Below are 21140 nucleotides of genomic sequence, written 5' to 3'. Positions count from 1 at the left end.
TGTGAACTTTATTATTGAAAAATCATCTACATTTTACTTAAATTACCTCCTTTCTGTTACATGTTAACATAATGCAACAGCACATCATTTCCTCTCTCTTATATGTTAGGTTAAAAAGACAGACCATAATAAATTCTCACACCTGCTCTAAACCGTTTTCTGTGCAGTAGAGAGCTATCAGCACTGGCACTTAAATGAGGGGGAAAAAGAAAAAAAAGACATTAAAAAAAAATTTGTGCTAAATGATACTGGCTCAGGAAATCAGAGACCAGCTCATCAGTACAAGAATCCACCTTAAAACATAGACACAGCTTCCTGCTCAGACATCTTCAAGGAATGAATCAAGTGGATGTTACGAAGACTACTTCAATGATCTCTTCTCAGTAATATATAGAGGTCAAGGGTTTACTTGTCACTATTGTTAAAACAGAGCTTTAATACTGGTCACAATAGACAGACTTTTTATGTAGAAGCCTCTACATATTATCATTAATTTTACTTGACCTAAAACTAAAAAAACCTGTAAAAATGAAAGCCCTATTTCCCCTTTATACCTCTAAACTTGTTATTTTCATTTTTGTTTGCCTGGGAAAAGCAGAGATCATAATTAAGCACCCTTAACCACCTTGCTGAAGAGAATACTAATGTGCAAGTTACCAAGAGCAGATTTATTTACATAATTTAAATCCATATCAAATAAAGTGAATTCCCCAGTCTTATTTTACTTTCTATATATACTTTATTTAATGATCTCTTATTATGTAGTTTCTTAAGGTTGTTTTTTTTTTTCTCAATTTTTAGTAAGAAGAAAACACCTTATGCTTTAACAAAATTTCCCCTCATCTTTCCATCAGGAAAGGAAAGGAAAAAAAAGGGTAAATGTTAATAACAGCTCTAGTCCTCTTTGTTAGTTGGAAGTTTGGGAATAAGAGCTGCTTTTATTTAATAAGTTAGCTGCAGAATGAAAATCCTGCTCATCTGACATCAAAACATTCAAAGAGGTGAGGGTAAAATATTTAAGAAAGCTTTCCCATAATAACCACTGGCAAAAATCTTAATTATGCTGAAACTGTGAGATCTATTCTGTCTTATTTTTTCTATCATGAATCTTAATTCTGAAACAGATACAGTTGTTTGAAAAATTCCAATTACATTATCCCTCAGTGCATCTTGATCTTATGCAGACTGCTCTCATAGTTAACATTTACAAGAGATCAACAGCCTCTTCATCTATAAAACATCCAAGTTTTAACAACGTTATGTATGAAGGTGAAGTTCACTATGCCACGTGGGAACTGAAAATCAGGATGTATCTTAGCAGTAGCTACATGAAATTCTGCATACTTGCTTTTATGTCTGGATTTACAGAAGCGGTGACAATTTTAAAATCAGTTAATGATGTGGCAAAAGATCATTCCCTGAGATGATTCTACAGTTCTACTATCCCAAAACAATGGCTTTGTCTCCAGGTACAGATAGGCAAAAATGTATTCTGCTTTACAAGCCACAACAGGAGTGCCACAGCCTGGTTTTTACATCAGTAAAACCAGACTCACTTTTTCCCCTTGTCAACCTCCAGCTTCTTAAAAAATGTCTATCAGCCAAGTGTGATGATGACTACTGTAATTCCAGATGACTTCTAAGTCATAAGATTTGAGAAACAGATCATTTAATGTAGATGAACTACCTTTCAGTCTTGTCTTGATTACACAGTTACTATGTTTTCATTGATTCTACACCCATGCAAATTAAAATACATATTGAAGGTTAAGAGAGTGAACAAAATAGTAAGAGGTTTATTTTCAATTCTACACTACTTTCCTTTCTCCTTGATTGGAGACAAACAGAACTGTCCTGCAAACTCATCAATTGAGTTCAGAAACCATTAACTCAACGTACAAGGTCATCAAGATAAGAACAAAATCAATAGGATTGTCCTTTGGTGTTCTTTTCAGATATGGCTAATAAGTCTGTACAGCACAGTCTTACATACTGGTTCATTTTTAGTCAAATATTTACCCTGGTTTCAGTGCAATTTCTGGTTTGCTTTACAAGCTGTCAGTGTTCTGGTTTTGACCACAGCACCACTTTGTGCATCTGGTGGGACCACACCACTGTAAGGCCGTGCCTAGTGTATGTAACACCTCAATCAAGCCTGGCTAATGCACAGATTGCTGAGGAGAATGGGAAAATAATGCTCAAATAATGGAAGACAGCATCTGGATATTATAATTATGACCAACCATCTAGGCCAGAATGAAAATCTACATTAGGGTTGATGTTAACTCATTAAACAGAAGTGCAGAAATTACCTCTCTTGGCCTGCAGCCAATGATGACCCCTCTTGAGCAGCCCTACTGCACAGCCTGAAGGAAGGCCTGCACTCTGAACACACCAAAACTGGCTGCATGAACTAGTGATGGGAGAGCTCTCATCACCAGACAATGACAAGCCCTAGCATGGCTCGTGTTTAGATGTTGAGCTTTTAAGTTCTTTGCAATGCAGTCCCTGTACCCCCCTTGTCAATCCTTCTGCCACTAAAAGCGAGCATCAACTGATTTTCTCACAAGCAGATCATACCTTATGCCACCCCAACATGGGAAATTTCTGTCTGATGGCCACCCCATCATAAAACTTTTAATGCCAAAAATACAAACAAGCTCTGCAAACTGGAGCAGCTTCCCCTTAATAAAGTCAGAACGGTGGTACTGCCTAAAAAGGGACTAAAGTACCAGCAATGCCAGCACAGTGTGCCTGCTTATCATGTGCACACCCTGAAACAGGCACTGATGGGCTAAGCTTAATGACACAGCAGAGAAAACATTTGAGAACTAGACAGCTACACCTGCCATGGATGCAAATTGGCCTAGCTAGCTTCTGTTTTCAGCAATTTGGTGCTTAAATGCTATATTTGGAAAAGACAGAAGGAAAAAAAAAAAAAAAAAGAAGTTTGTGTTCGGGAACCATGCAGAATGTTAAAATACCTATTCAAAACAAATGATGCAGACAAAAAATTCAACACACAGGAGTGGATATACAGGTTTCGTTTGGCAGCATGGAAAAACCAGGGTTATCATCTAGGCACAGGTCATTTCACCTGTGCAGAGAAGCTTTGCAATCTGTTGCACTTGAATAGATGCAGAACAGCCTTTATCTAACATACTAAACAAGGAAGGCTGTCACTTTTTTACAAATGCAGCTAAGGACCATCCTAGTCATCCTTCAGCAGAAAAAGGTGCCACAACATCGGTCAGAAATTTCCAGTAGCCCAGCTGAAGCCATCTTCATTCACAAGAAGTGAACAAAGGAGTTTTTCTGACAGCATATGAGTCTGAAACTTCTCCAAGGTGCTGACAATAGCCAAGTCATTCTCAGCTGACAAAAGTGGAAGTAATTTTAAAGCTTGCCAAGGTCCATAAGGATCATTAATGAGGCTGAAAAAAACCCCAAACATCCAAAGCCCCACCACAATGTCACAAGCACGAGACACAGACACACCCAAATTTTTTACACCTAAAGCCCCCTACCACACTAAAATACATCCTATACCTTTATGTTTTCACTTCTTCAAACCTTCCTTGCTATTTCCTCCTGTACACAGGACAGAAGAACTGCAAGTAAAAAATTCTCAAAATATCTCTAAGCAATTCTAATGGCACTGATATGCCAGTGATAAGAAGCATACCATATCATGGATAGACAATTTTATGTGCACTTGTTTAGCTTACATATGAACAACTGAAAAGTAGTTATGAAATAATTTTTCTTGGTTGGAAGAGAAATAAAATAATAGTTTTATTTAAGGCTACAACATACAACTGGCAAGCAAACCTGCTTATTTTGAGGTTACCCTAGAAATTACCCTACAAAAGCATCATTATTTACAGGAATCACAGGTTTGGGCCTTTGACTTTCAAAACACTTCCAGATGTTCCTCCAAAAAGCTGGGGATTTTAGTAGTTTATGCTAATGTTACAAAAATTTTCATATTTTAAACAGCTGAAAGTAAAATGCCACATTATTTTATGAAAGATATCCACATATTGCATATCTCTCTCAGTGATTTCAGCTAGCCTGTCTCTTCCACTCCTGCTAGACTGTCAATCTGAATTTTGCATATTCCAAAGCAAAATTTCAAACTTCCTCTGCTTGGACATAACAGGATATAAATTGAAATAAGAACCAAATAATTTATGCTGTTTTCTTGAATATCCACAACTCCAATTGTAACTCCTTGAAATAATTTATCACTCCTGAGATGTCTAGTGTATCACTTATCTGCCCACCTTGGTTTTGTACTCTGGAATTATATTTAGGTTTTTTTAATGCTACATGTCCATATACCATGTCAAAGTGTGTGTATATATATATATATATCTCCCTGTAAAAATGATAAAATTAAAGACAGATGATTAGACAAAAGACTAATAGCCAAATAATTTCTGACAAAAAAATCAAATCATGCCCATAAAAATGCATGCAGAACTTGATTTTTTTATTTTTTTTAACATTTCTTCTCTGTAATGCTTTATTCTACTAATTTTGAATACCTCCTTGGGATTGTTCTTGTAGCCACTTATTTTGTTGAGTGACATTTATGTACTTTGAATGTTTTTACTCTCAGACATTGCTCAGGATTTACTTCCCTTTTCTGGTTTTTTCATTATTGAAGTATTTAAAAGCATTTCAGAATTCTCCTGAGATACAATCTTTACCTCCTCCTATAAAAATAGCAGGGCTTTTTCTTATCCTTGTCTTTTCTATACTACCTCAGTCTCAACATTTGGAGCAACTGTGTTCTTCCTAGAACTGCTTAGATTTGCCTTTGGTTTACGAAATTTATTAGGTGTGAAATATTTTATTGCCTTATTTACTGGCTTCAGTGTCCTATTCTGGGAAAGCAGGCAGATCAGCTACAGGCACCCTTAAAGACAACAACATTAACGACTCCAGCTGATGTTCCTACTTTTCCAGCCAATGGAAATGTGAGCACTGTTCCTGCAAGTAGCATGCTTCCTGAAGCACTGCCCCAGCACACTCCCAAGTGTTCACTGCCTGGAGTGAAGCCAGACATGTACCCTGGCCTGGTGCACACAACTGCAAAAGACACATTATGATCATCACTTACCAAAGAAAAAGAAGTGATTTATATTTTTCATAAGCAGGACATTAAACCTAAGTTTCCTTTACACAGAAATATTAAATTAATCATTCAATTATCAAATAAAGAACTGAAAAGGGAATTTAGGCAACAAATATCTATGACCAAAAAATTAAATTTCTCTCTTAAATGCAGAAAAACAGGTTCAAAACCTGAAGAAAATATTGTGCTACTACCTCCTGCCAATTAACTGTGCCATCCCAGTGTGCCACAGAGCCCTATCAGCAGTCACTCCAACATCCTTGACAGTTTATCACAGATACTTGCATTTCATTTATCTATGGTATGTGGACCAAATAAATATGTAACACCATCTCAATACGTCCAGAGAAAAACACAGTTTAACAGCATTAGATAGATGAAAAGAAGGAACAGGGAGTGTACAAGGACACTGACTCTGATCATTACAAATCTGCGTTGAAAACTCTTAATTTAAGTAAATTATATTTTTATTGAAGTATAATGGAAGTTTAAGATTCAGCAAGCATAGTCTGAACTCTCTGTATTTGATATTGAGGACCTGGAAACCTGTGGGTTTGCAATGTGCACCACAACTTGGGACGGGAAGAGATGAGCAAGCTCCTAGCTCCCAATCTCCTCCTTCACAGACTGTTAGACTGCACATTCATTTTCTCAGAGTGGTTCCTTGACTCATTCTTTCTTTTCCAAAGCAAATGCCCTCATGGCTGACCTTTATTCGCAAGGCATGGAAAGAAAACAGCAACTTGTGTAAGGAAAACCACCAAAATTTTATAGCCACCTTAGTAATGTATCAGCTACATCATGTTCAGCCCAATTACAAAAAAGGACAACCCTGTCTAGAGTCAAAGACTGTCCTACAGGAAAAATAAATTTAATATGTGGCAAAACAAATTAATGTTCAGGAAGCTCCTCTTCTTGTTTTGTTTATATATTAGACATTTTTCTACTGTGATACAATCAAGTGTTGCCAAACAAGCACTCACTTTCATGAAAAGCATCAAGAAAATAATTTGAGTGTAGCAGAGCAATTTTTCTTAGATCACTCTACTCTTCTCATTTTCACTACTGTATTAATGCCTTATGGTTCAAAGGCAGATTTCAAAATGTTGGGAATAAGTCCTTTCCATAATTCTGTACAAGTATAGCACAATAGAACTGTAGCTCTTAAGACATATATGAAATACAAATAAACATTCCTTTCATTATGGTTGCATAGAAGACAACAAGCTCCAAGAAAAATGGCTCTCATTTGTAAAGATGACCAGGAGTAATCCTATGCCAAGACAAGACCAAAGATTTTTTTTTAAAAAACAATAACTACAAAAAACAACTGTGTAATCTAAAATCTTGTTTAAAATTTCTTTTTGCTACAAGGCTATATTGAACTTAATATTGAATATGAATATGAACTTAATTATTGAATTAAGTGATTTTTCTTTTTCCATCATGAAGTCAAGACTTTGGAGTACCTATGAATTTAAGATTCCCTTACTGGACATTAATCTCAGGCAGGTATTTTTCATAATAATTCAGCATATCAATTCTTTTTTTTTTTTTTTCCAAGGCATGTTATTAAACCTTCATGCTCCACATCCCCTCCAATTCTTATTACTATTTTCATACCCTATGGTGAGGCTGACAAAAAGCAGTGTAGATTTGACAACCACAAGCACAGGAATCTAGCAAGAAATTACTATGCAAATGTGTCTGGGAGAAGATAACATTAATAAATATTTGCTGATGGGCTTTTTGCTCCAGTAGGTGGCACATTTATAATGAAAACTTAACAGTAGTTTAAGCCAAAGATCAGAATCCTCAGATGTACATGCCACTGAGAGATGATGAAAGGTGTAAAACACTTCCACGTGATGTCATTTTAGAGGAACTAATCCAAGCTCGCCAAGTTTGAAAAAACTTGGAAGGAAAATATTTTCATCTTTCTATAAATGCAAAAAAAAAAAGGCTTTTTTTCCTCAGCAGTTACTAGCAACATCAATTAAAAAGGTCCATTAAAAATAATAGATGTTTGCCAAAGGAAAAAAAATCAAATCTTGGAAGCTAGACTTTGGTTAATTTTGCAGCTAAAGGAATGTAAGCACACCACATTTTTACTTCACTGTAGAGAAAAATCAAATACAAAGCCTGATACAGAAAAAAATCTGATAAGGGGAGAAAATACTACCATGTGATTACATAAAATTTTAACTAAAAGAGTGTAAGACAATGTTTCAGAAAAAATAAGTAACTAACGTGAGGTAACTCCTTGACTTGAGAAGGGGAAAGTAGAAGGAAGGCTTACGCAACAGGAGAGAAAGCAGGCAGTTCAGGAGTGACCAACCTTCCCAGAAATTCAGTGATGTGCAAAAGAGAATTCTACTTCTGTTTTAGTTTAAGCATTTTTATTTTAGATACTGCTAGAAAATGATGTTCTTCTTTAATTCAAGCCATGTTATTTTTAGATTTACTTACAAACAGCACTCTCAAAAATCTTGAAAACAGGTACACATGCCCTGACACAGAAGCGAGAAAAGTTTAGAGAAAGGTCAAGTTTCAAGCAAACTGCAGAAATAAATTCCAAGCAATACTCAAATTCATAGAGCCTTTTCATTCCCACTTCTCTGGGAGAAAGTTAAGTATCAAGGGGAAAAAAAAAAAGCCATATTCTGGCAGCACACGCTCTGGATTCATAAATACTGAACACCAGCTTGCAAAGTATTAGAAAGATTAGTATTAGTATTATAGTCACAGGCTTAGGAGCAAGCCTGTTAACAGTACCTCTTGTCAAGACAGTTCTGTGCATCCCAACTGTAAGAATTTAACCTTAGGTAAAAGGGTAAAACAGGAAGGAATTGGTTGTCCAAATAAATTAGTATGCTTACGCTGTGCTCCCCACTCTTCCCACAAAGTACAGAAAGTCGTCTTTGTGGATAGATGGATGTAGCTGCTGGGGACATGCTCCAAAGGAGGTAAAGACATTCCAAGGATAACAGTCTGAATATAACTCTGGATGATATTGTCGCTAATACAATGAAATGAAAAAGACAACGGCTAATGAGCATGACCATCAGTACTAATGTATGTAAAAAAGGATAAAAACTCAACAAAATTATTTGCACTGATGGATTACAGATATTCTTGTCCCAAAACCTAGGTGAAACTGTAAGGAAACATCTGTCAGGTAAATCATATACACAGTGTCTTTACAGCTGATTAGATTCTCCATTCTCCACTTTCTGTCTTCACTGAAGGTGTGGTTTAGATCAATGAAAGCTTTTGAAACTACTACCAAGAAAATTAGGCAACACGATAAGCACACATCACATACAGAAGTCAGATAAAGCTATGCCAGTACAAACCCTACAACAATAGTAAGCTAAAGTATTATGCATTTTTTCTTTTCAAATCAGTAAAATAACTTTGAGTGACAGAAGCTCACTTCTGTACATCCCAGATGGTACCAAGAAGTGGACACAGTTGCTCCATAGTTGCCTTTCAGTATTTAAAATACAGCATCAGAAACAGAGACCAGCCTCTGCAAAGGAGCAGAACAAGCAGTCCATACCATAACCAAGGAATTTGACCTGAAAAATCACTCTTCCCAGAGAAAAGATTGATTCTGCCAGCTGAAAATAACTATAGGAGAGGAAAAGACAGCAGAGATCCAGAAAATCTTGAGAAGTATCAGTATGATGGTTCTAACTTGATGCAAAGAAGGAGAGCTTTATGAACACACTCCTGCTTGAAAGAGTATTTGCTCCAAATTGCATGTTGTGCAGACTTTAAACACCCAACAGTCCACGACTGTGGAAGCAAAGTTATCCTTCTGATTTATCAGTGAGTCACTGAGGCCACTGATGCAAAATCATGTTATTAAAAAAGTAATACATAACCTTTTCCAACATTATACAGTCTCTGCTCGTAATTGCATCCTTAATACAGTGTCAGGCTTGAAATCAAGATTCCTTGCCATTTTATAAGGAGAATGTATCTAATCATGGAGGTTCTTTAATAGTAGAGAGGAAGAGGGACCTCCTAGCACATAATTAGAAAATTCAAATTGGCAGTAAGATGCACTTCTTAACTGTAAAGATAAAGGTTTATTTAAAAAGTTCAGCAGCATAACAAGTAAATTCATCACATCCTGAAGTACTTAAAATGAACTTGAATGTGTCTCTAAATAATGTGTTCTAGTTCAATTGCAGATTTATTTGACTTAACAGCAAACACTGGCATATTTGGGAAAGCAATTTCTTCCCCTAAAGGAATCAATGCTAGAGATTGTTTTGTCCAGTACTCTACAATAGATAAGGCTTGGTGATTCCTTTGGTCCTCAGAGTCTATGAGCCCCAATGGATGCACTGATTCTGACTTTGTTTATACCAGTACTGTCATACTAGACCATACATGGCTTACAAATGTGTTGACTTTCAAATTTCTTGGTAACAAGTTAACTTTGATTAGTGTAACAATAATAATTTCCTCATTATTTTCAGTTAATTGGTAGATGTCCCTTCAGACTTCGCTTTGCGCTGGCAGCTGATTGCTCCACACCACAGCAACACATCGTGTTCCACTAGCATTCAACAACAACATCAAAGGGAATAGAAAAAAGGGGGAAAAAAAAGTTTTAAGTGATTATGGGTCCTCAAAGGCTCCTCCTCTCTGTGCATCTGCACTGTTACTGGCTGTTGTTCTACCAACTAACAAACAACTCTGCAACTCCCAAAACTTTGACTTTGCATAACAATTTCTCCTGGCCCAAGAACTCTATTAAAAGTAGGCAGTAAACAACATGTTCATGCAATAGATGGCCTAGAAAATAACATACTGAGTAAAGAGATTTCAGTTTTAGGCCAGGAGCACAGTAGGATAGCAGTTTCTTGCCGTTCATCATCATTCAGCTGCTACTAAAAGCTGCTACTTTGACAGATACATCATTTCTAGCTACATGTATTTGACCACTGAAAACAGAATTAAAAACTGCTATTTTTCTTCCAGACTCCATGCATGCTCCCTGTCTGAAACTGGATGAGGTGCCCATGTATTTCTCGACTCCTGATGCTCTCCCAGCAGTTTGCTTTTGCCACAGAGGGGTCAGTGTTGAAGAGGCAAGGCAGATGCTCTGCGAGGAGCCACAGCAGCTCCCCTGTGCACAGAGCACAGCTGTCGGCTCTGAGAACATCCTGCCTTAGGGATGATCATGGGATGGGTGAGACTCCCAGCAGCAGAACAGACTGCTAATCTGCAACCAGCAGAAACTCCACAGCCCTGCTCTCCACTCTGCAGATATTCAATTAATGAATGACAACTCCTGAGTTTAGGATTCTTATCTTAGTTATTTAAAGCAGTTAAAACAGCTTTGATGCATTGCATCAATCTTGCAAAGGGATTACTTGAAGCAGTCAGGGAAGCGTGCTATATATCAAAGCAACACCAAGCTTTCAAATGAGGAAAGCAGTAAAAAGCAGAAATACTTTTAAAATACAGATAGCTTTATCTGCCCAATTCATCCACTGATTTCAAGTCTGGATAACCATAACAAGTATTTTTGAAGCAAAACTGTAAAAATACATAAAACAACTGAATTTAGTCTAAGGCAAAGTATGCACCTGGCATTCTATCACCTATCAAGAATTTAAGCAAAAAAATAAGCACACTAAGCATAGATACTGTGGAATAACTAATAACCAGAGTAGAAGTCTAATATACACTTAACAGAACAATATAAACTCAAATATTTTTTCTGCAAAAGTAATCTGAAAATCTCTGAAACAAAGTAGACTTGTTTGTTTTGAGGAAGATTGAAAGAAAAAAAGCCAATTTTCCCTTGAAGGAGAAACACTTGTTAGGATGAATTCTTAAAATGAATAAGCATTTACAACTGATAAAATATTTTATTTTTTAAGCAATATTTTAACTTGTTTCTGCCAGATTTTTCCTTGTTTCTGTCAACAGATATCAAGAATAAATCTGGAACTACACCATTGTTCCATTCTTTATAACCACGTTTAAAATACCCCAAACCTGGGGATGTCTTCATAAAGACTTATGCCCCAGTCAATACACTCCTGGTGTTCCAGCTTTGGCTTTTCTCAAAGGCTACACCTTAATTCAGCAGCCAAAGTGACTGAAAAGCTTCGATCTTATTTTCAGAAGTAACCTGGGTACACAGGAGCTAAGTGCTGTTCATGCCTCCTTAAAAAGAGCCTACTACAATGATTACTTAATAGATCAATTTCTACTATTCGGATTCTTACTAGAGATGCATCAGGCTCAAATGGTACCACTGACAAAGCTGGCCACAATACATGAATTGCATTTCCTAACAATAATCTTCAGTCCTTCCCAACTAGTCTGTTTTTTCTTGTGTCTCATTATCCATATGTGCCACTCTAAAGCCTATGAATCCTCCTTGATCACCTAACAAAAAAAGCACCTCAATTTCTGCTCATATTTAAATGCTCAATCACAAAACATTTCAGGATGTCAACATTGCAAACATTCTGAGCCAGAGGAGATGCACACGTGTGAAAATTTTGAATTCAGCTTGAGCAGAAAAACAGACACTTTTAAAGGCTTCCTATATGGATTTCTTACCCCACCTTCATCTTTCCACCCTTACTTTGAAATACCCTGAAGAAAATGGAGACCCCCAGGTGGAAGTTACAAACTCAGGCACTGTGACTTCTGCCAGCACAGAATGCTTGAAGCAAGCAAAAGGGAAACTCACACCAGAGACCTGTTGTGTCTTCTCTAGCTCAGTAAAAACAAACAATATCAATATGAACAGCTAGCAAAACCAAACAAAAAAATCCAAAACTGAACACACCACAGTAACCTCAGAAGTCCCTTGACATGAAAGCATCCTTTCATCACCTGAACAGAGATGATCTGAACATGATGATCTCCTACATCATCCAGAACAACCCATACACTAACAAGTGGTATTACCAAATGCATCAGAACATAAATCCTTGCCCAGAGTCTGACAGTTTCACAAGTTGCTTAAAGGGAAAATTTTGTCCACTGAGCTTTCACAGTCATATCCTTTCTCTCAAGTAGCTCCTGTAACACACTGGATGAATTTTAAAACCTCAATCCTCAAGGAAGCTGTATTCCTCAGTTCAGAGTATTAAAAAGACTCCCTCATCTCCTCCCAAGATCTGCACTGTTCAGTCAGAGACACAAACACTTCAGTGTAGGTCTTGAACCTATCCAAGGCTGAGGAATTTAGCCTTTCATCTGCCCTGACTGCTGGTATCAATACAAAAGCACTCTCCTTACACCTCTGGAGATCAAAACATACCCTGCTTTCCTCACTTCCAACTAAAAAAAAAATTTAAAAACATCCTTACAGGAACAAAAAAGCATATGTGAAAGAGGGAAGTTACTTAGTTCATTTTCCCTTCAGAGTCATGTTATGAGTACTGCTCAAAGTCCAGCAGAACAGAAAACATATTTAAAAAAAAAAAGTGACAATTTCTTGGCTGAACATTCTGGGTGAGACCTCCAGAACATCTCTGGCTCTTTAACCTACAGACAGGAAGAAATACATAAGCTTGAGCTTCAGTAGTAAAGCTTCAGCTTTACAACCACAGTTCTCAGTGCACTCAGCTCCTCTGGCAGGATTCATCAGTGACCTTCACTTAAAAAAAAGCAAATTTCAAAATTTCCACAAAGAGCTTAGCTAGACTTGGATTCCAGAGTCAAGTGACTAACATGGAATTGCTCACAACATACCACTTCCCCAATAATTTCTTTTCCTTTTAGCTTAGCTTTTATTTTCCTTTTGCTTTCCTTTTAGCTTCAGAATCTCCCTGTAAAGTAATCTTGGCAGTAGAGATGCTGCTACCCCTTGAACACTCCCAAAGTGCAAAAGATCACCACACTTTAACACTGACCTCTTCCAAAGGAGAAGAAATTAAAATTACAGTGCCATGTGATAACTGGCAATCTGATACAGAAATGGCTAGAGAATGGAAACAGAAGCAATAGAGCTGCACACCAAGTGTTTTATCCAACACAACAAACAAATCAAAACTTGCCTCTCACTTGAACTACCGATATGAAATGGCAGGGGGGGAAACATGCAGCAATAACACTTGGAAGAAGGTCCAACATCTTTAAGGGTAAAAGGATCTTGCAGAAACCATCTTGGAACAAAGAACCAGCCAGATTGAAATTTGGCAAGCTTATATTCATAATGATATAAAGAATTACCAAAAAAAATACAAGGACAAAGAAAGGCATTCAAGATCAAGCATTTAAGAGAAATAAAACATTTTATATGCCACGGTAGCAACACGTCACGCACTATTTTCCAAACATTCATCGTATTTTCTATCTGGTAGCCTTTAAACACACACTGAAGAATAGCAAGCAAATTTATTCAAAGATCCTAAAATGACAACAATTTATATTTAAGCTGTCAGTAAGCATATCTTGCATGACTAGAGGAGCATCCAGACATGGTTTTGAGAAGGCAGCTCTGTTGAACTGAGACTGCTGTGCTTTCCAAGTGCTTGTGACAAAGGGCAGTCATCTCCATAGATTCTACTTCTTCTCTTCCTCCATGATGATGGAATAATAAAAAAACTTGTGCACCAGCTTACATTTACTTCCTAACTAAACTTCTGGGAACTATGATCTCCAGCTTTTTCTTATCCCAGGAGAAGTAACAGTAGATGGAACAGGATCTCCCCTCAGGACTAAACAGAAGAAACATTACCAGCTCTAGAGCACAACCACACCTTACACAAAAAAAAAAAAAAAAAAAAAAAAAAAGCATTGTCAAATTTTGCTGCTTGCAGACAGAACTGAGCAAAGAAGTAAATACCGTATCATTAAAAAATGCTTATTTCAGGATCAAGTCAGAATTTTGAAGACCTAGATTAAACCAAATACAATTTTAAATTGCCTATATACAAGAGAGAATAATGTAGGCTAGACAGAGCAACCCAAGTAAAGTGCACAATGTTAAAACACCTTAACCTTTCATCAAGCATAGCTCCTACTGAGGGAAGAGTCATAAATCTGGCATGGTTAGAAAAACAACAAAAATCTGCCAAGAATGAGACACAGGTTAAAAATAAGTTGGTTCATCAATTTATGAATTATATGTATTAAAAAAGGTTTTATGAAGGTTTTAATAACAACTTAAACTTCTGTAGATTCCCGAAGAAAGGGAAAAGCTTGCAACATATTCTAAAGCTCTTATCTAAAAATCATCTTGAATGTTTAGGGTGCTTCATATACATTTTTCAAGTGCATTTTAACCTTAATCATTAAATAAGCACATAGAGAAAATTAGCATTGAGAGATAGCAATTTTACATATCTTGGGGGGGGGGGGGGGGGAGCAAGCAAAAAAAAACCTTATGAACTATAAAAAGGTGACAATTAATTTAATAATTTTATGTCATAAATGACAAATGCTTTCTGAAATACGACGACAAAATAATTCCAAAATGCTGTCAGCAATGTCAGGAGTTAGGTCATTCAGGATAACTTTCTTCTATTTGCATCTCCCTAGGATACCCACCACAAACTGCATTTTTGTTGGGGGGTATTGTTTTGGATTTTGTTTGTCTTTATCTCCAAAGAACACCTTAGCAGAAGCTATCAGCTTTGACAGAACACCAAAATTCTGGCACTGAACCATAAATTGACCATTACCATAAAAAGAACTGCTAAATGAGAAACTATGTGCTCAGTATAAAACTAATTTCATGCTTTCAAAAGCACACAGTGGCTTCTAGCAAGATAGTGGCCCTGGGACTTGCAAAGACAGATTGGCTAATACAAATGGTGTGTGCTCCTGATGCAGTCTGCTTAGCCAAGCTTTACATGTACTGGCAGTAAATGGAAATTCTCGAATCTTCTGTCAAACAAATACACACTTATCTATAACTTCGGAGCTGAAAGCTATAAAACAGCTGCCTCATAAATATATTTAGCAGGAAAAAGCATGAGCTGTCCTAGTTCCTCAGAAGAAAAAAAAAAAAACAAGCCCACAGCAGTCTTTACATAGTAAGCACAGACATTTCTATAGCAAGCAAGAAAAAAAAAATCCAATAAGTATTTTTCAATATATTTCCTTGTTTTATTAAAAGAAATATTATCAGCACACTCAAGTATAATCATAGGAGGTCTCACCTCAGCAACTCAAATATTCATGTAACAGCAGTGCTTAATAAGTAACTCAGCTGAACTAATTTTTTATGTTCTACTATAGATGAAATTCTCAATAAAACCCCCTTTTTTAAAACACACAAGTACAAAGTCTGTTTAGTTTACGATACCACTTTCAAGCTTAAAGATTTACTACTAGAACTTCATGGGCTACCTTTAGTACACTATCTGTTCCCTTAAATAAAACTTGGTGCACTAAATCTCAAATTTAACTGGTTAGGGAGAAGCGACAGTAATTTTACACCCTTCTTAAAGAAAGCTGTCAATGCAAATGAATTACTGGAAGCTGTCCTGGGCATGAGAGATCATAACTTTTAATACTAACAATGACAGACATATGCAATATGTCAAATCTAGTATACAATTTATTTCATTCTTTACTTTTTTAGTTTGTCTGGAGAATCCGACAGCTCTTCTGTTTCACGCATCATTGTAACTATGCTTTGAGATTTAACAAGCCAGAAAGCAAGCTCTGGTAAGAGGTATTTATTCACACTGCTAATAAGCTTCTTTCTACAACAATAACACAGCATCACTGACATTCAAAAAACATTTAAAATGCATAGGAAGTCACCTACTGGAAAGATGCCCTCTGCAAACAGCAAGCAAGGAAAGGGAGCTTGCCACATATTTAGTTACTTTTAATACTGAAATAAGAGAAGAAAAAGATGCATTACATGCCTTGCTGTTTTTATTATCCTTTCCACTGGAATAACTAAAACAGAAATGCACTGCACACAGAAATAATGCCAAACATGTAAGCATCCACTCTTACTGCCGTAGCACAAAGCATTTCAGGGAAGTTTAATAATAAAAAAAACAGACTCACCTCTACTGGGAAGCCCACTCCACATTATGGCAATAGTATTTAAGCAGGTTAAACAGCAACCAAGTTACATAAACAAAACTTCCAGTATGTGACCAATATGATCTACGGTGCTACAGAGTGTTGGCTCCAGCCCCAGTCATCTGTGTGACAGTTCGCTGCAACACCAGAGCAGCCTCAAACCTTCCCAGATGCCGGCTTATTGCACTGCTCATTGAAAATCCTTCACACGCTGGCAACATTTTAGGGAAGGACAAGCACACTCTGAGTCATTTGTAAAGAAAGCAAAGCAATTTCAGTTCTGTATCTTCATGCCTACCGAAACACAGAGCACTGTCAAAGTAGAAGTCTGCCTGAATTTATGCTGAGAATCAGGCAACCCAAGCCTTCATTATCAATGCATGGAATCAGCTACAGAGATCAAATTCAAACAAACCATAAAAAAATAAAAGGATATGATTATGAAAGGCTCTCCAGCTTCAGCTCCAAACCATACAGAACGAGGAATCATCTATCTAGACTGTGTAAATGTTAAAAATAGCTCTGTCTTTTCTACAACAAATGCAAGACAGAGGAGAATCAGCAGACTGTATTGTGATGAGGTTCATTATTGGGGGGGGGGAAAAAATCCTGCAATAAAAATTAATGATTCCTTACAGCTTTTCTAAATAAGATTAATTAAAAATCATGCAAATGAAATAAGTATTTTTTTTAACTATGTAACAGACAAAGTCTGTTACATATTAAGACCCAGGATATCTATTAAAAAGAATAATAAATATTTGGGTGAAAATATTGAGAACACTGACCCAACAAAGACCTGTACAGTCTAGCAGATTAAGTATTTGTACCAAAAACTAGAAAGAAAAAACAACCAAAAACCCACAAAACAAAAAGCAAAAAAAATCCCCCCCAAAAAACACCAAAAGCATGACATTACACGACCAGTGTCTTCATCCTTCTAAACCAACAGTAATTTTAAATTACTTACTATGAAAGATCTCCATGGCTTATTAAATTTATGCTACTCCTACTCCCACACAGACTTCTTGCAATGTACATGTCTTTTCAGGTACTTCAATGGGTTTTCTTTCCCCAGAAAGGTAACAGAGCATGTGTTGCTGTGCATACTCACACTGAGATTCACAGCATAAGATGTAATCATAACTAGGCTTTCAAGAAATGGAAAGACATGGGAGTTTTTCATTATATTACCTGTACAGTTATCTGCTGGGTCATGTAAGAGAAATTTTGACAGGATCTGATCCCAGATGAGAAAAATTGCTATGCAGAGAAGATACCAGATTTTCTTTTACAAGGTAAAAATAATGAACAAACCTGACTTCATTATTTTATTTTTTTCCAGTCGCTTTAATACAGAACTCATGGTTAGAAATGCACATGAATAAAAATGCCTGAATTTACAGATCCCTTTTCATCTCAGCTGTCTATACTTCTGAACTGTGGATCACATCCTTCCGTGAGACAGTGAAGAAATTCTTACAGAAACTGAACTCAACCGATTTAAGAAACTCTCCAGGCCATGCCCAAAGTGGTTAAATGACTAGGGATATGCTCCCAATTGAAGCAGAAGTGGTGTCACCACTCCTGCAGCCATTCTCAGCTTGAAACCAAGGCTGGTGGGTGTATTTTTGGTCCTAGACTCTAGAACATCTGATTTTCTGATGTGTGAAATGCTGATTTTTTACCACTGCCTAACTGCCCTTGAAGAGAGGTTAAAATGTCCAGGAAGGCATTTTGCCACAAGAGAATATACAAGACTACAAGAATACATCTATGCAAAGTAGTGACAAAGGGTGCCACATGTACTGTCCAATTTTGTTTTGAAATACTTCCACATTCCACCTGAAGGACCACCCCCTATAAACCACTTTTTTTCCATAATGGTTACATACTCTGTTTGTTTGACTAACGTCATTCATGTGCTCCCCACCTCAAAGAGAATGAAGTGGAGCCTAGAGATGAATAATTGGTCTGATAACCTTTACCAACTTCAAAAGAGTTATTGTTTTTAATTTGCCATTAGGGAATTTTTAAATATTTTGCTCTGATGCAACTTATCAATTACTTTAAAACAAATGACCTCAACAACATAATTTCCCTTTTTTTTTTCCTGAAGACTAACCATGAGCGCACATATCATCTACTTAATATTTTTATTAGTTTTACCAGTACTCTCACAGTGCAGCTACTCAAATAACAGAATATTATAGATACAGTGTGTAGCTATTGGTAAATAAGAAACAAACTTTAATGTCAGTTCAGGGCCTTATATTAACTCTTCTCATCAACATTTTGGCAGGAGTACCAAGTGACCTAAATGAATACAATAAATCTGCTTAATTTCAGAGCAGCTAATTAAAATCCTGTTGGATCCCTTCTATGTTTCTGTGAAGGAAAAACAGCAATTGCTTATCATAAGTACATTTCATATTATAAGCAAAATGTTACCTACCATTATGTCTTAAGTAAATGGTGGAAGAGACTCAAGTGATGCAAAGAATATGGTACCATCTACCAAATGCAATCTTGTTCAAGAGACCATCAAATAAGAAAAAAGGTCAATGTACCCTGTAGGGAGAAGTGAAATACTAAGAGCTTCTAAAGAGCTCACTAAGCTAGGTCTCATTACGGGCACATAACTCTTCTTGTTATTATTTCTTTCTTGCTTTTTAGCAAGTCTAGTTTTTTACAAACAGAAAAATGGATTCTACCCAGAGTAGGACAACAAAGCATGGAGCAACTTCCCTCTCACAAGGGGACAGAGAGGGGAAGTCCTGTGGAGTTGCTCTTCTTTGTGCCCCCACAGAAGCAGATTTCTTGAAACTGCTGTCTAAAAAGGTCAGGCTTCAGGCAGCAGACATGGAAAGTAGAACAAGTGCTGACCTTCTACTGGTCTAAAAAAGGTTTTGGTCCAACACAAAAAAAGAGTAAGCTCACAGTTCTCTCTACAGACTTATGCACTAATTCTATACCCATGCATACATACATTTAGTGGGACTCCGGTCACAAACTTTTTCAAGATAATTTTGGTTGCTGCTTTGCATTCCTATGAGTACTTGCTAGAATAATTCATAAAGATCTTCTGCAATAAATATTGGATTATCCTTGTCCTTTTTTAGATTAATGAAAGACAAACATTGAGAAGGAATTGAGAACCTAGACCAAGAAGTTTAAAGTAAGCAAATGCTCTGTTCTCTGTTAGGCTGGCACAAAGCAGTCTTACATGGCAACTCAGCTACCTGTCAGAAAGCCAGTCTTGGCCCATGTAAAGATTAAAACCTACATACAAAGACCTGTATTTAGGATTGGCTTCTTCTAACAAAAAACAAGGAAAAACTCCAATGAAATCAGAGCAATACACTGCAAATTTATTCTGCTGTCATTTAACCCTGTACTGATCTGGTCATCTGGCAAGCAAATTTCATTCACAGTTTAATTTAAAAAAAAAAAAAGAAAAAATAAAAAAAAGTCTTGTTCTCATGCATGAGGTCAGAATTCGGAATGTAGATTTAAGGCTATCTGGAATATTTTCCATATACTTTCTCAATGTCTATCAATAGTCTGTTTAATTTTTTGTCTTAAGATACTATTCACACTTTCTATCTCTCTGTCTTTTTTGAAAACTAATATGCAAATTAGCTATATAATCTACAGATCATATCAAGAATAATCTGAGCTCTTTAATTGTAAGCCTCCCTGCCTCTGTTGACTTGATAGGTTGCCTAGACTTACAAATTTATATGGCACTGCACAAAGAGACAAAGAAGCTCCAATCTCCGGTGCCAAAAGTGGAAGAAGCCCTGCCTTGTCCACACTCCCTTGTTCTTCTCCCATGCCCAAAACTGCTGTTTTATCTTCTTTCCACTACCACTAGTAGGCCCTTTTTGTGACCTGATTAAAGTCACAAACACAACACAAGTCTAGTCATTTCTGTATTTATTTTGCTATATTAACAAATCCCTGGCTGTCATTGTTGTGAACCAGATCACAAACCCGAGTGTTTATAATACCTCAGTAAATCAACCTGTGACTATTTCCTCAGTACTGCACTGCTAACACAGTAACTTATAACACTGCTGCTTGAAAAGTCATGGTATAAGGTCCTACAGCATTTCCAAAACTGTCCTGCAAGGTCAGAGATTTCAAGAAGAAAAAGGCAGAGGTGGTACCAGAATACACTACATCCTGACATGCCAATCGCACCTCCCACCAAACCTACAGGAAGATCACAAGGGCATCAATGAGTGCCCTAAAGCACATGTGCTCTTTGAAACAGCCCAGGACCCAGGGAAGAGGGATTCTCCTTTGCCCAGTTTTAAATCTGGCCACTTTCTGTAACAAAAATGAAACTTCCCTACACGTTTCTAGACATCTGTGAAATCTGGACTTGGACAGGCATTTCTAATACACTTCCTTAGAACCACACCTACCATTCCCACGTTATCATGGGGGCAAAGGAGACAACCAGGAGACTCACCAGGAGATACCACCCCAAGGAGCAAGCAATAAGAATTCGTGGCGCAAAACCGGTGTCACCTCCGAAGAAGCCATGGAAGGAGCACAAGGCAGCGGTGCACGGACTGCCCCAGCCAGGTAGGAGCAAGCAGCCCGCGGTTCTCCCTGCCAGCACCGGCATTCCGACGGCGCGGCTCCGGCACGGCCCGGGCTGCAGCGCCATCGCGTGGGAGCCCAGCATCCCGGCCCCGCTCCGCAGCATCGCCCGCCGTGCCCAGCGCCCCGGACATTAATTAACTCATGGCTGGCTGCCAGCACGGGGACAGCGAGCCCGCTTTAATTAGCGCTTATCCAAGCTCGTGCCGTCCGCTGGCCAGCGGTGGCGGCCCCTGTGAGCAGCGGTGCTTAGCGGGCCCGGGCGGATCTCAGGCACCCAGAGCAGCGGTGCTCAGCCCGTGCTTTCAGCGGGCCCGGGCGGATCTCAGGCCCCTGTGAGCAGCGG

General features: G+C 37.5%; 1 protein-coding gene across 6 annotated transcripts in view; it reads right to left on the bottom strand.

Moving 5' to 3' along the window:
• ZNF385B (zinc finger protein 385B) overlaps positions 1 to 21140 on the bottom strand; it is a 153049-nt gene that overhangs the window by 99260 nt on the left and 32649 nt on the right. The window contains exon 1 of one of the 6 annotated variants that reach the window (XM_015635397.3): positions 20661 to 20775. The exons of 3 other annotated variants lie outside the window; for them this stretch is intronic. Coding sequence is in view for 1 of the 3 variants with exons in the window: in XM_015635395.3 (XP_015490881.1) it covers positions 16163 to 16187 (25 nt within the window). In the remaining 2 variants the exon portion in view is untranslated. Of the gene's footprint in view, positions 1 to 16162; positions 16563 to 20660; positions 20776 to 21140 lie in introns of those variants that run through there. 2 more of the 6 variants (XM_033516049.1, XM_015635395.3) reach the window with 2 other exon arrangements.

The sequence above is a fragment of the Parus major genome, chromosome 7 (genome assembly GCF_001522545.3).
Source record: "Parus major isolate Abel chromosome 7, Parus_major1.1, whole genome shotgun sequence".
NCBI classification, from domain to species: Eukaryota; Metazoa; Chordata; class Aves; order Passeriformes; family Paridae; genus Parus; species Parus major.
This window is presented reverse-complemented; position numbering and strand designations above follow the sequence as displayed.